This window comes from Polyodon spathula, chromosome 10 (assembly GCF_017654505.1).
Source record: "Polyodon spathula isolate WHYD16114869_AA chromosome 10, ASM1765450v1, whole genome shotgun sequence".
Taxonomy (NCBI): domain Eukaryota; kingdom Metazoa; phylum Chordata; class Actinopteri; order Acipenseriformes; family Polyodontidae; genus Polyodon; species Polyodon spathula.
The window spans coordinates 29,986,719-30,001,357 of record NC_054543.1 but is presented as its reverse complement, the minus strand read 5'-3'; the positions used below and the strand labels follow the sequence as shown (position 1 = coordinate 30,001,357).

General features: G+C 36.8%; 1 protein-coding gene across 1 annotated transcript; it reads right to left on the bottom strand.

Moving 5' to 3' along the window:
- Positions 1 to 13,260: 13,260 nt before the first annotated feature.
- LOC121321425 (leucine-rich repeat-containing protein 3-like) lies at positions 13,261 to 14,341 on the bottom strand. The gene has a single exon (XM_041260367.1). The coding sequence runs from the start codon at positions 14,131 to 14,133 to the stop codon at positions 13,339 to 13,341; it is 795 nt and encodes a 264-aa protein (XP_041116301.1). The 5' UTR covers positions 14,134 to 14,341; the 3' UTR covers positions 13,261 to 13,338.
- Positions 14,342 to 14,639: the final 298 nt, after the last annotated feature.

The following is a 14,639-nucleotide window of genomic DNA, read 5'->3' as shown; positions in this document are numbered from 1 at the left end:
TATATTTCAAATTGATTTTAATAGCTCCTGAAGGTTCCCGCTGTTGAATTTCAATCTTGTGCAATTTTTGTTTAGTCTTATTTTTTCATATGCAGAAATGCTTTTGTTCATAATTCAGGCTTACTAGTTAGTACTGGCACCAGAGATTTTTCGGTAATGGGTAGTCTTTTTTCTTAAAGTATACCAGTAAGTACTGAGGATATCAAATACTTTTTGTCAATGATTGCATTGCCTATTACGATGGTTTCATCTGAGCAGCTACTCTTTGGCGCTAGTTGCCTAGATATACTGCATGTAAGATTTGCATCACTCTATAGAATTAACTCATTTTGCTTCATAAAGTTGAATAAAACCTGCTGAATAATGTTACGTTAACATATTGAATTACATACTGCTTTGTAGTTTTCCTTAGTGAAAAACTGACAGAAAAAAAGATTCCTAAGTCTAACATGAAATACTGTACTACTATTACGGCTTCTGGTAGACTTTTGCAATATCATTCTGTAGTTTATTTGATTACATAATGTTAAATATAATACCTAAATTATGTTCATGTAGGTATTATTATTTTTTTAAATTATGTCTGAATCCTAAAATTCTAGGTGATGCTAAACCTTTGGCCATAGAGTAGCTGTAGATCAGCCAAAGAAGTAAGAACCAGCACTATGTAGTGATTTGTACAAGTTCACCTTTAGTTTAGCTGCTGATACACTGCTGTGAAGCATATGGTACTAGTGCTTACTTATATAAAAGGCACTTTGGTTGATCTAGCATACATTGTATAGGTTTATGACAGGCAACTAGAACAACTCATAAGAACTGCATAAATGCATATACACTAAGGAGAAAATAAAAATAAAATAATGATATTTATCATTCATGCTGTATCTATTTGTTACAGTTTATTGAACCTGTATACAGTAGATAGGGTTTACATCCAATAATGATGACATATATTAATAAAAATATTATTTATATCTTATAATAACATAATTAAAAACACAATATTCAATGTATTTTTTTGTCATTCTAGATGACTTATACAGCCTGAAGTATGGTATTATTCTAAAAACAATTGGTAAAATGAATATTTATACATGCCAAAAAATACTTTCTTGTTCTGATTTTAATTTCTGCTGCTCTATGAAGTAAATGTCTTTTTATATTTAGATCAGGGAATGTTGCCAGTATAATAAAACCAGGATCAGGATTTTTATTTTTTTTTATGTTAATCGAACTACCTCTTAAAATACAAAGGAAATGAGGCAATAGTATTCTTAATTGCTAAAACTTAAATAACAATGACACTCCAACCTAATTTATATGCACAATTTATTTTTAGATGCACACACCTGGCCTTTGGGACTAAAATATTAAAAACTGTATCTCGCTTGAGAAAATAATGGGTATCTGTGTGCTGTTTTACAAAAAAAGAAACATTGTTTGATGGAGACAGGATCGCAAGCCAGTGATGGCCACATTGTAAAACATTAAGGTCACTTCAGTATTAAGATCATATTGCAACAAAGGCTACTTTCTACAGTCCAGATTTGCTCCTTTTGACAGCAATGTAACGTTACCTTCAAAAATAAGAATTAAGTCCACCGTCTGCATTCCCAGAGATACAAAGCGCTCTTACCTCTGTAATAAGATCAACATGCTGTAAACTACCAACTACATATCACATTACTACATATAATTTTGATGCAACATGATATAACTAAGTCAGGAACCAGAAACACATAAGATAGATTGGCTCGGCAGAGCCCACGACACGCTCTGCTGAGCGGCAGTTGTGTAGGTAGAATAAGCTCTTATATAGACTGTATATTTGGAGCATCTAAGGAATCCAAAGAAAACAGTTAAGCAACATGATTTCCATGAGGAGATCTTCGAAGAGGTTGATATGGGAAAGTAGGAGTGGATATGTGTGGAACGTCAGGCGGATTGCTGACCAGAAGGATCGAAGAGGACTCTGACATAAGATGGTAACAGAACTGATTCCGGAGATGCAAGACTTGATTGAAGAAGCAGAGAGGTGTAGAATGTCTCGTACGTGGACGATAAAGCTAAGATCCAGTCATGATTCGCTGATTTATTTATTTTTGTGCAGAAAGAAGACCAGCCTGTAGAGTTGCCTGCTCATGTTGATGGAGCTAGGGCAGTGGACATGTCATTTCTAGCTGCTTGACGAAAGGAACACTAGGTAACTTTGAGAGGTGCTGGAGCTGCAGCGAGAACCAACTGCTGAAATCTGATGACCTTCTATAATATTGTGGCAAATCTGTATAGAAAGAGAATGATGGTGGATGGAGGTGGGAGCTTGAGAGCAGAGATCTGCTGAAGCAGTGATCTGTAACAGTGTGCTGTAGACTACCACCAGCAGTGTGCAATGGCCTGGTGTAGAGAGCAGAGTGTGCAGTGGACAGGGGTGGAAAGTAACAAAGTAGAAATACTTTGTTACAGTACTTAAGTATTTGTTTTGGGGATCTGTACTTAAGTACTTTATTTTTGGGATACTTGTACTTTTACTCAAGTACGTTTATTTTGAAAATACTGTACTTTTTACTCCACTACATTTCCCAGAAGCATCTCATTACTCGTTCTTTCAGCACACTGACTCTTGCACTGGCCAGGATTCTGACTGGGTAAAGCAGAGTCGCATGCGCAAAGTGGCTGCTTGCTTTGATGATGACATACTATGTTGATGCCCAGCCAGAGACCTCTGATTTTTAAAATAACCAATCAACAAACACAATTTTTAGCTGCGGAGGATGCACTAGTAGTTTATAAGAGTAACAGGAATCTACAAGCAGTTTAAAAACAATTTTACATTTTTAACATTTGATCCTAGAATTGTTTCATGAATTGTGTTTTATTTATGGATAAAGGACTTAAAGAAAAGAAAATTTCCATTCCTGATTTGAGATTTAAATTACGCATTTGAACCACAAGGAGCGGGCTTAATCGTGTGGTAATGCCCACTTCATGCATCCGAGGGCTGTTCAGGCTCTTTGGTTTAATCCAAGCGGTGGACCCTGTAGGCTACTTCCAGTTGCGGCGTAAATAACAATTTAATACAGTACCGTATTTAATAAAAATATTCTACTTACATGCAGCTGTTCGTACTCTGTGAAGTGTTTGTTATCGATAACTTTAAAAAAAAAAAAATAGGACTTGAGTGCATATTTGTACAGCCAGCTAAATATCAGCATTTACTGTTAAGCTACTTTTTTTAATGTGTTATTGGTAATTGTGCTGTTGTATTTATATAGTTTATTCAAAGTGCTGTCAGAGAACATGTACCGAGTCTGTGTTGCTGGTGATCCATTGAAATAAAGTTATTGAATGTCAATCTGCTTCTGTTTGTTTTACAACTTGTGAATAAAAGTATAGAGTAGTTGCTGTAGCCGCTGATTAACACATACACACACAAAAAAATTGCTATTCTAAATTTTAAATATATACAGTAAGGACAGCTAGGAAATAGACATTACATTCACAGCATGTGTACAAAGAATGGAGATTTTCTTCTGTCAAGCAGGAAAAGGTCAATAATACCAGAAGTGAATACATACTGGAGGTCTGCAGGACAGGGTTGTTTTTTCAGGTGGATTTCCATGGGTAGAATTTAAGGGCGGCTACTTTTTACTTCTGATACTTGAGTACTTTTAAGATATGATACTTTTGCACCTTTACACAAGTATGGTGATGAGAAGAGGGATACAGCACCACGGTCATAGGCCAGGAGGAAGATGGTACTGCGGGTACATTTTTAAAATTATTTCTCTGGATTTTTTTGTGCATCGTCTGCCTGGAGTATGGGCACACATATGGGAGTGAAGATCCCATTTTTGTGCAGGCCTTCGATCGGGGTGAGGTGGAGACTGCGAAGGAGTGGATCCAAGTGAAGGCTGCACCATCACTACAGGCACATGATCAGGACATCTGCCTCAAAAGAGGAGGAGTGGTACTTTGCCATTGGCAAGGTCGGGCATATATCACCTGACCAACCGCTTGCAATGTCTAGGGCTGCCTGCTCGTCACCGCCTGTGGTTGCCCCTACACTATTGCCTGGGAATGCCTGCCCTGGAGGTCATTTGCTGCTGACCCCTGGGTATTTGCTGTGGCCGCTGGCGGAGTATGCCACATCGCTGCCAGCATGGCCCTTGGCAGCATTTCCACTACCGGAGTGGGTCACCCTGCTGTCAGCCTTGGTGCTGCCATGGGCATCCTTTCCGCTGCCAGGACTGCACCGGCTGGAGGAGCAAGCATGTAAGCCTGTCATTGGCAACATTGTCACCAGCGGGCCAATTAATGCCTCAGTTTCCAGCCCAGGACCCTGTGCAAGGCTTTTGTTTGGCAGGATGAGTAAGGTGCCATCCGCCATTATTTGTTATTGTTTTGTTATTCTTTTGTGTTTTTAAAATACATTGTGAGAATGCATGACTGTCAGCTACTGATTGTTTAACTGGTTAACAGTCACTACTATAAAGACCTGCAGCTTTGGCTGCAATGTGAAGAGTGTTCATGAGTTGATAATGGGAGTAGAGAGAGGAGAAGGAATTAAAATCTAAAGAAAACAATTTCTACTGGTGCTAAAACACCTCAGCACGGTAGTTGTTTGTTCTGTTTGTTTGTTTTGGCCAATGTGCCCTTTTGTTTTGTAAAAGTATTTTGTTTTGTTTAAACTTTTTATTTTCTTAATAAAAGCGCAAGAAGCGCATTCATTACTCCATTACTGCCTTGTGTGGCTGTTTCCTTCCGGTTCTGTGATGTCATCCACCATCCATTCAACACAGTCACATGGTTTTCTTTTGTTTTCAACACACCTCTGTGTCTCTCCCTGTCTGTCAGTGGATAACCCACACCCTCTATCACACCTTTATAGAGAGGTTTCACTGGATATTTAAAGCCTTCCAGTATACTTTCACTGCTTTTATGCATAATTTACATATACACTTCTAAATGATTTTCATTTATGACTGTACTGAAACCTTAAACAATATGGCAGCAATCTTACTTCTTAGGGACCAAGAGTCATTGAGACACATTTATTTTAATTTAAGCAAAGACATTAAATAAACAACCCTGCCACGTCTTTCTAACACTGACTATTCCGACAGCATAATAAGCAGAACTAAAATCATTAATCAAGTGGCCAGGAAAAGTTTAGATAAATTAGGCCTTTTGCCTTTCTCTGGCTCTGGTGTAATGTAGTGTAGTGCAGTGAAGTGAGAGCAACGTCTACGGCCTTAAGATTTCAATTTCACCATTGACCCGGATGGCCTGCCATTCCTCACCAAGCCCTTGTGCTCTAAAATGAGTGATAACGTCATGGTGCATTGACTACATCAGTAACATTGCAATCAGCCTTGGGAACTGCACTTCACTGTTAATGTCACCATATTATCTTTTAAGTATTTTTTAATCAATAAGACAATGAAAATGAGCAATTGAAGAAGGTTGGAAAGGCATGTGCAGATTATTGATCATGCACAATACAAGAACATTTGATTCTCACTAATCCAGTCAGCTGATCAGATTCATGTTTTGTTTGGAGTACCGATCTTAATTTGTACTTTGTTTTATGTTCATTCCTATATTTAAATCACACAGTAGGTCATATCCATTTAAATAAATATTCAGAAACAACTAAATATTTTAATCATATGAAATTGAAGTTTGGTTTCTACAGCTTCTATCAACATGCATTATACAGCATCATTTTGGCCTGCTGTATGCCATGACACTTCACAAAGAAACTATTTATTATATCAATCTTATCATATTGAGTTTCTACTTTGCTTTGTTCTCAATAAAATGTACAGTCAATTACCAAAATAAATAAAAAAATAAATAATCATACCTGAGGCAGCTCACGGACTTCAGTTCAACTGAAAAGACAATTCAAAACAGTGACATCCCAGTCTGCCATGTATCTCAGTCACTCAACAGTATTCTCTTCATTAGATTAAATTAACAATAAAAAATACAACATGTATTCCATGCATTGCATATCAATAATTAAGCAGTATATAAGTTATATTGACACTCTTATAAAAAGACATTCCTTGTCCTTGAACCTTGTATGCTAACATGGTTCAGATTACACAGATCAATTCAGACTACCAGGGTTCAGATGAACTAGTCTACTGTATATAGAGTTATATCTTTCCCTTGAACACCTATATAAACTTAGAATAAGCTAAATGACCTAAAACAAATAAGCATAAAGAATGTTGACTTTTATATAAGAGTGAGTGATGAATCTCTCCGATAGTTTTCTCCCTGGTCTCAAACTAGACTTCAGCTTTCATTGCTGCTCGATGAGAATTTCTAGTGACTGACAATTTATTTTACTCATTCCAAAATGTTACATGATGTTCTGACCTTATAATAGCTATAGGGAAATATCAATATTGGAGCTCCAGTCAAAAATCCTCAGAAAAGATTGCATACAAAATACAAAGAACCCTTGATTTTTGTATTTCTTTTATGGGTATTTATGCAATTTCATAATCAATGTGTCCGCTGTAGTTTAGACAATTTGACACCAAATGTATTTGCATGTATGACCCAGTTACCTATAGTTATAGTACATGTTCTTGGATTCATTCAAAACCTAGTCAATCAATGTGTTTGTCATTCTGTCAAGCTATTTTGAATGATTGTACTGTTTAGGAGGTGAACAACCTGTATTGTGCTCAGAGAAACAGTATGCTTTCTTCCAACAGTGCAGACCCAATATTTACTTCTAAATGCATTTGACTCCACAGATTCAATATGGCAGGATGACATCAGATTAGAGGGCAGAATGAATGTTCTAGAAACTCATTTCATCCCGAGGAGAAACCTCTCCTCAGGATAGGGTGGAATAAATGCTCTGTGACCTTCTGGTCTAACACATTAATGAACACAATTTAGCAGGTGTTGTTCTTTTTCATAAGGCTTCTCAAAAAGCAACTGAAGAACCTGTCACATATGCTGTAGTAGTGGTTTTCTATACAATTTTCAAGGTCAGTCCAATCAAAATGATTCTATTTTTTACAGATTATATAAAATCTATGTAATATATAAAGGTGGCTTCTATATACCCTTTGGAAAAGCAAAATAGGGTAATGCTTGCTGACTCATCCATTATCACACTAACAGCCTGCAGTCAAAGGAAAGTGTTCTCCTAAACCATAAATTACAGAGTTTTCTTTTGACAAAATTAGGTTTCAAGAAAAAAAAAAAGAAGCACGACATCTGTATTTTTCCAGTACCATTTATTTTTTGGAGACCATAGCATGATGATGTAATCCAGCTACATAGAGCTATGATTCTGCATTTTAGGTGACCAAAACCATTAATGCTGTACTGAAATAATGTTTAAAGTACTGGTTTTGTACTTCTATTGCTAACTGATATCATAAAGAACAGGATATACTTGATAAGCAATACAGCAGTTAAAACGGACCTTCAAAAATAAATTATATTGTCCAAAAATGATATTTCAAAATACTCTACCCATGTGGAATGATAAAATGAGTTAGGAATTCAAAGACTGAAATGTGCGTCACAGATTTGAAAGTTTTCATCTTGAATGCCGAATGCCTTGGGTCTACCATCAGCACACTTGAGCTTTAATGTCCCTGGCACAGTCTGCTATGAAGTCAGACCAATAAACACAGTGCCCTTTATCTTTTACTTCTTTAAATATTGCACCTTCTGATCAGTCTCCCTTTTCCTTTATCAGTCATCAACTGGTCCAGGATGTGAGAGTTCTGGCTAGATTAAAGCAGCGGTGTCCTCTAGTAGTGTTATTTATTATATAATAAATCAAATATCAGTTGGTATTGGCTTACTAGTTTAAAGATTTGTCAAAAAATTTCCTTAATATGTAATCTGCAATATATTTACAGTATCTACTTTTACTTAAAGGAACCTTGAAAGGACCAGAAATTTGAAATGCCAGCCCTATTTAGTACACCCTTTTGTGTAAACGGTCTGCCCTTCACATGACCGATTCAATTATACATGCAAATGGTATCCCAGGCAAGTATTCTGCAATATACAAAACAATGGGAAAAGTCAACAGATCTTTGATGATGGGCCGATTGCAAGGATCCAGTTGGCAGGTGCTTCTTTTTCTAAGACACTGTCACAAAGATGGCCGGAGTGGGTGACGTCAGACCAGAAGCAGGAAATACAACGACAGAGAGGTGGAGTTTGGTGGAGCTGAGAGAATGGTCTTGCTCAGCATTTAATGAATGAACAGACACAGAAAATAAATGGTTGCAACAAAAAAAAACACAGGACATGGCACTCGTTGCCAAAATAAAAAGACAAACAAAACGAACTATACAGACAAAACACGGTGAGCAGATTTAGCTACTTTACAATTATTACCTCTGTCTCCTATCCCGTTCTCCACTCACCGAACACACAACCCCGAGTATGTGAAAACAGGCTGCTTTTATGCAGCTGTACCGAGACTCGACTGCTAATCAATCATTCAATTGGAGTCGCGGTACAATTGCACATGAATTAATAAAGTGCAATTCCCCATGCTCACATATTACATTTTACTTGCACGTGAAGTGCTGTGCAATCCTCGTGCCTAAATACAAATATACATTTTAAACACTCGTGCTACACAGACCCGTTTATATCCCGTGACTATACACCAACATTTAACACACCACACACAACATATAACAGAAAACATACACAGGGGCGGGCACTTCATCACAGACACACGAGGAAAAATAAAAAGAATTATGACTACAGCCCATTCTGAGTAATTCAAACTTACACCACAAACTTCCCTGAAGGAATTTTAGAGAATTGTCACGTAACCATCTCTAAAAAAAAATCTAACACCTGCAGACTTAACACAATCAGTGCCAGCCTGACTAGTTGAGAGTTTAGATAAATTAAATGAAAGCTACACCACACAGTCCAACTTAGTTTCAACACAGCAAGGCAGAGGTTCCCAACCTTTGGTCCATGAGCAAATCCCAGGCTCCCTGAAAGATTCCCAAAGTAAGACAGCTGTATCTGTCTATCTATCTATCCATCTCCCAAACCATTTACCTGCTACTCAACACACAACACCTGTGTCTCCAAACTGCACCCTATCTATCAATGTTATTAACAACTGAAAGCTTGTTAGAGTTCTAAAAATAAAATGTTAAAGTGTAAAAAGCTTCAATCTTGAGCATCTATTTTTTGAATGTGCCCTCGCTTTTTAATAAGTACAAACGTAAGTGTCAAATACAGACAAACAAATACTAGATTCCCTGGATTTATACTCAATAACTTATGTGAAAGAATGCCTTTTGCAAGTTAACAGCAACCATGTGTGCTGGGAGCCTTGTTTCACTCATTACCAAACTAATAAGGATAATCTTAGTAAATGTAACATGATTTGGGAGCAATACAATTATTCCACACTTTTAGGGCATGTAATGCACTTATGCTTGATGACCTAAACAAATCTACACCATTTTTTCAATTTAAAATGATTGCATTTTAATTGATTTTTATGGTTGTGGCATTGGATGTTTGTTTATTTATTTATTTAGTAAAACAAACAAAATAAATTAAACAATTGCCTTTGTTAATAACAATTATATTATTAAAGGTGATGTGTTCCATAGTCATGCTTAATTTAATTTTACATTATTATTCCAGGGTTAGCTTTTCTGATTAAATAATTCCTTTAAGTCTTACATGTGGCACCCTTCCATTCACTCTGCTAAACTATAGTTCATGCTAAAGTTAATTTTTTTTAATGCTAAATTTGACTCGATTATCAGTAGGATTCAATGTGGTAACATTGTCTGTGGTAACTCTTATAAAGGTTTCCCACAGTAAAAGCACAGCAAAGTGCAATAAAGCTTAGTGAAAGCATCGTAAAGACCAACAATATGCTAAAGCATATTTAAAAACATTGCAAACCAGGGTAAACTATTGTAATTGCATAGGAAAACCATATGAAAAAAAAATAAAGCATTAGGCGCTTTAGAATGAAATAGACTTAAAAAGAATAAAACGCACAACCGTGTGGCATGTGCAAGGTGAGTCATAGTCAGGGGACTCAGGTTTGTGTCTTGGCTGTGCGAAGTTGCCTTCAATTAACCCTGAATTTAGAAATTGAAATTAGGCTTTTCCAGTTTAACCATTTATATGGACCGATACGAGTTCCAATAATAGAAAGCATGGTATCTGGTACTGCACTTGGGTTAAGAATACTCTCAGTTTGCATTCCTTACTTTCAGGTAGTCCTGGGAGGTCATTTCACCACAGCAGGTGTCTTCGGCATCAAAGCATGTCACTGGCTGCAAAGCATGTCAGTCATTAGTGGAAGCAGCCTGGTTGATTAATGACAGAAAAAAAACACTGAAAGGAGGGGACAATTTTCCAGATAAAAATCGAGACTTTTGAAGACTAGTATGCAGTTTGTGTACTCAGTGCTTTAATGTATTGCAGTATGCAACACAATCTCAACCATAGTTTCGAACTAGTTTAGAAATTGAAGGCCTTACCTGCTCTCACTTGTTTTCAAATATTTTGGTATCCCTGAAAATTTGGCAAAAGATTTCAATAAGCAAGACATCCGATTAGTGTAGTATCCATTTACTAGCAATGCAGAGTAACTGTGAAGGGTGGTTGTCCTTCTTTTAACCTCAATTTTGTCTCCCCAGTGGTGATTGCCAAGACTGTTTTCACACTTAATGATCTATGAATGAGGATAGTCATTACTGCAGAAACACATTTCTTTGAGGACAATGAAGATCAAATATCCCTCCAAGTTATTCTGGATTCCATTTAGCAATGCATTTCTGGGACAACTTGCTTGTTACAATCTTTTGCTGATTTTTGAAAAGGGGGAAATTATCTAATCAGAGATATTAAGATATTTAGTAAACGAGGGTCTGGGGGGGTTAATGGGCAATAACCCCCTAGTCATTCTGTATTCATAGCAAATGGAAAGCATTTTGTGGAACAACTGCACTTGTGAGATGGTCTTCTCATTAAAATCTTTTGTCACATGATTTAAATGGAATGTGGAAGTCTATTCAATGGATTCTTCAAGCAAGCTCACAGCCAGGTGAAGTCGATTGAAGGTAGAGGACTGCAATAGTGTAAGTGGAGTAATCAGAGCAGCACGACCCTGAATGATTGCATACATCATAAAAGGTAAATGTAAAAGATACAGAATGCAGGTGTGTTGTTTTTTCCTGATCACTTTACAAAAAACAACTTTGCTATCTCCTTCATGTCAAGGCTGATTGACCTCACCTTGCTGTGCAATACCATTGTTCAGTCTCCCCAAAGTGCAAGTTTAGACCAACCCTTGTTTCTAAAGTGCACTGCTTAGTTTGATCAGTCTCACCCTATAGCTTTCATTTTAGGGGTCTTCATTTATTTAGCTTCTCTCCCTGCCTCCAAGTCAATGATGCTGGTAGGTCCACGTCAACCCATATGATTTCATGTTCTTTCACTCCCTATTTAAGAATGTAACATTTATTAACATTGTTAATAAATATATTACACACTGTCTTTAAATGACATAGTTCAATTAGAATGCTAAATTAACACTATGGGAAGCAAAACTAGGCAATCAAAGAAAAAAAAATAAGTACAAACACATTAACATAAACAAGGCTATATTTCTAAAAGTGGCAATTGTGAATAAGACAATACATAACACACAACTGTAGAGCATACAGACACACACACACACACATATAAGAATACTTTAGTTACAGCAACATGTAGGATAAACATTCACAGGTGTTGCTTACAGTATTGGTAAGCAAATATACCTTCAAAAGTTAGGCATCTTGGTTTCAGTGTTACTTAAAAAAAAGAAAAAGCAGTACATTAAGAAACTAGCCATATTTCAAAAACAAAATTCAGCTTTAACATAGAGACCAAAGTTACTCCTTAAAACTCATATAGGTCCTGAGAGCTAAAAATTAATTTAATGTTTCCCCTCTTTAAAAAAACGTGTTAAACCATCATGTGATTACAACAGTAATCACATGATAGTTCATATTACATAATGAAGCCTAGTTTTACCACTTTTTTTTTTTTACAATTGCATGAAAAATATTTTCACTTATGGAAACCGTATAATCCTGCAAATAAACTACGTACGATTTGTATGTGAAGATGCAGGTTGTGTCTCTCAATACAATATAATAGATATAAACTACACTTGAGGATGAGAGGAAAAAATATGTTTTTATGTTTACATTAAAACTTTTTTTTTGTGATAGCAAAATTAATACAAGCCTATATCACAAACTCGCAGTTGGACTTATTTTTCTGTTTTCAAAATTGAGGTCTGCCCTTATTTGCATGATATGTATTACAGGGTGATTGATTTAAAGAAAAAAAAATAATGAATTAGTTTGCTAGATTGTTTTCATATGTGTTAGTATAATTATAGTTAGTATGAACTGCTCTGAATTGTTGCTGATCTGCTCTAAACTCATAGACATTTATAGATGCTTCAGGTTGCACTTGGGTGCTATCCAATAAACTGTTTATGTTTTACAAACTTTACAAATGTAATAACATGAAGCCAGTCAGCCACAGTATCAAATCCTTCAGAGCAGAATTCACAGTTTAAACCATACTAAAAACTCTATGGAGTTTTTACTCGCGACATGCTGTTGCTTTCTCCTCTTCTTATTAATACTTGTATTCACACAATAACGAGTAAGCTATCCAAATGCTTTTTGATATCGATGATACAAAAAAATTCTTAGTAGTGAAAGTATTAAATGAAAGAATTTGGTATGTAACACCATGGGAAAGCAAATGCAATAGCACGAGAATGGTGGCCTATCATCCTAGATTTCCTTGAAAACGAGTTTAATCAAGAAATGCCAGTTACCAATCAGCTTATGTCTGACTTATCTGAACAGTCTAAGCCCCTTCATTAACACTGGAAACAACAGAGAGGCTGCAAATTGACAGACTGAGCTCAAGATTCTATCTAAAAAGACGGTTGCGAAGAGGTTGTAAACAGGGTTTGAAATTAATCTGCGTCTAAGCACAGTCTGTAGACAATGAATGTATAGATCCGCCAGGTAAAATAATCCCTGAATTAATTGATTTCATCTTTAAAAAAAAAAATTACAAGTGTTATCGCTTTTGATTTTTAAAATACAGCTGTGGCCAAAAGTTTTGAATCACCTTGAATTTTAGGATTGAGATATTAAAATATATGTACAGTATCTTGGCGTTACACACAGACTTTCACTATCCTGATCTCTCAGAACACTACAAAAACTGAGGGAATGCATTTTTGAATTCCATTACAATAAAATAGAGCTACAGCACAGTGTTAACGGTATCAAAGTCCTTGGTAAGCTGAGTGCTGGGGAGCGATTTCAAGTACTCCAGGTGCCGTCTGGCATCTTCCTGGTTATGCCTCACATAATACACCACATATGAGATGACCATGGTGAACCAGCCAAACATGGTGACAAACATCGCCATGTCAGTGGTCTTGTGATGAAAATTGCAAAAGTTAATGCCTGAGTCGAGAACCTGGATCAAGGGCTTGCCTGCATACTCCTCTTGGACAGAGGTCTGGCAGCTGATCTCATTGACTGTCTCCGGATCCAGCTTCAGCTCCCGCAAGGCCTCCTGCAGGGCACACTCACAGTGCCACGGGTTATTAGAGAGACGGATTTTTGCCTTTAGCTTGGAAAAGGCCTCCTTGGGCGCACTCTGGATGTGGTTGTTGGAAAGGTCCAGCAAGCGGAGGCCCTCGGCCACGCCGTTGAAGGCTCCGATGTCAATGATCTCGATGGAGTTCTTTGACAAGTCCAGCTCCTGGAGATGGCTCAGATCTTTGAAGGCATTGTTTGGTATTTTGGCGATTCTGTTCGAGTCCAAGAACAAAGACACAGTATCTCCTGGCAGGTCGGTAGGGATTTCTTCCAGGTTATGGGAGGAACAATGCACAGCTGTCATGCCATTTTTCTCAGCACAGTGGCAGATTTTGGGGCAGGGTAAAACAACCTCTACAAACACAAGCATTAAGAGTAGCCCCGAATGGAGTGTTAAACCAGCCACTCTGAAGGGTTTCCTAAACAGAGCAGGCATTGGTTTATTTACCATGTCCGACCTGATTTGTATTCTTCCTCTTAATTGCTGAATGTAGTCATGTTTAAGACAATAACAGGACGGTGATTAACAAGAGCTTTCATATGACGGTGCAGCACTTGAAGTTTCTGGGTGTAGGAGTTTCAGTTTTGTTACCCCATTAGTTAAAATAGCTTCATTCAATGTTCTTACCATTTGCAAAAGACAGCATGGGTATTTAATGGTGCAAAGCTGTAAAGATAAAAAATAAAAATAAATAATGTATTATGCAGCACAGGCAGAAGTACCTTTCACTATGTATCTTTTCTAAAAAAACAATTGCATCTGATCTTCACTAAACCAGACACTATCTACAGCTATGGTCAAAATGTTTGCATCACCTAGATATTTTAAGATTGAAACAATTAAAAAAAAAAAAAAGTATATATGTGGTGATTAGAAAGTAAGTTTACCACATCAATCATATGGTGAGTTGATTGATATATACTGTGTAATTATATCTGTATTATGTCTGAAGTTGG

What these genes read in the sequence shown, in the direction of transcription:
- LOC121321425 (XM_041260367.1), bottom strand. Translation starts at nt 14,133, where the DNA reads ATGGTAAATAAACCAATGCCTGCTCTGTTTAGGAAACCCTTCAGAGTG.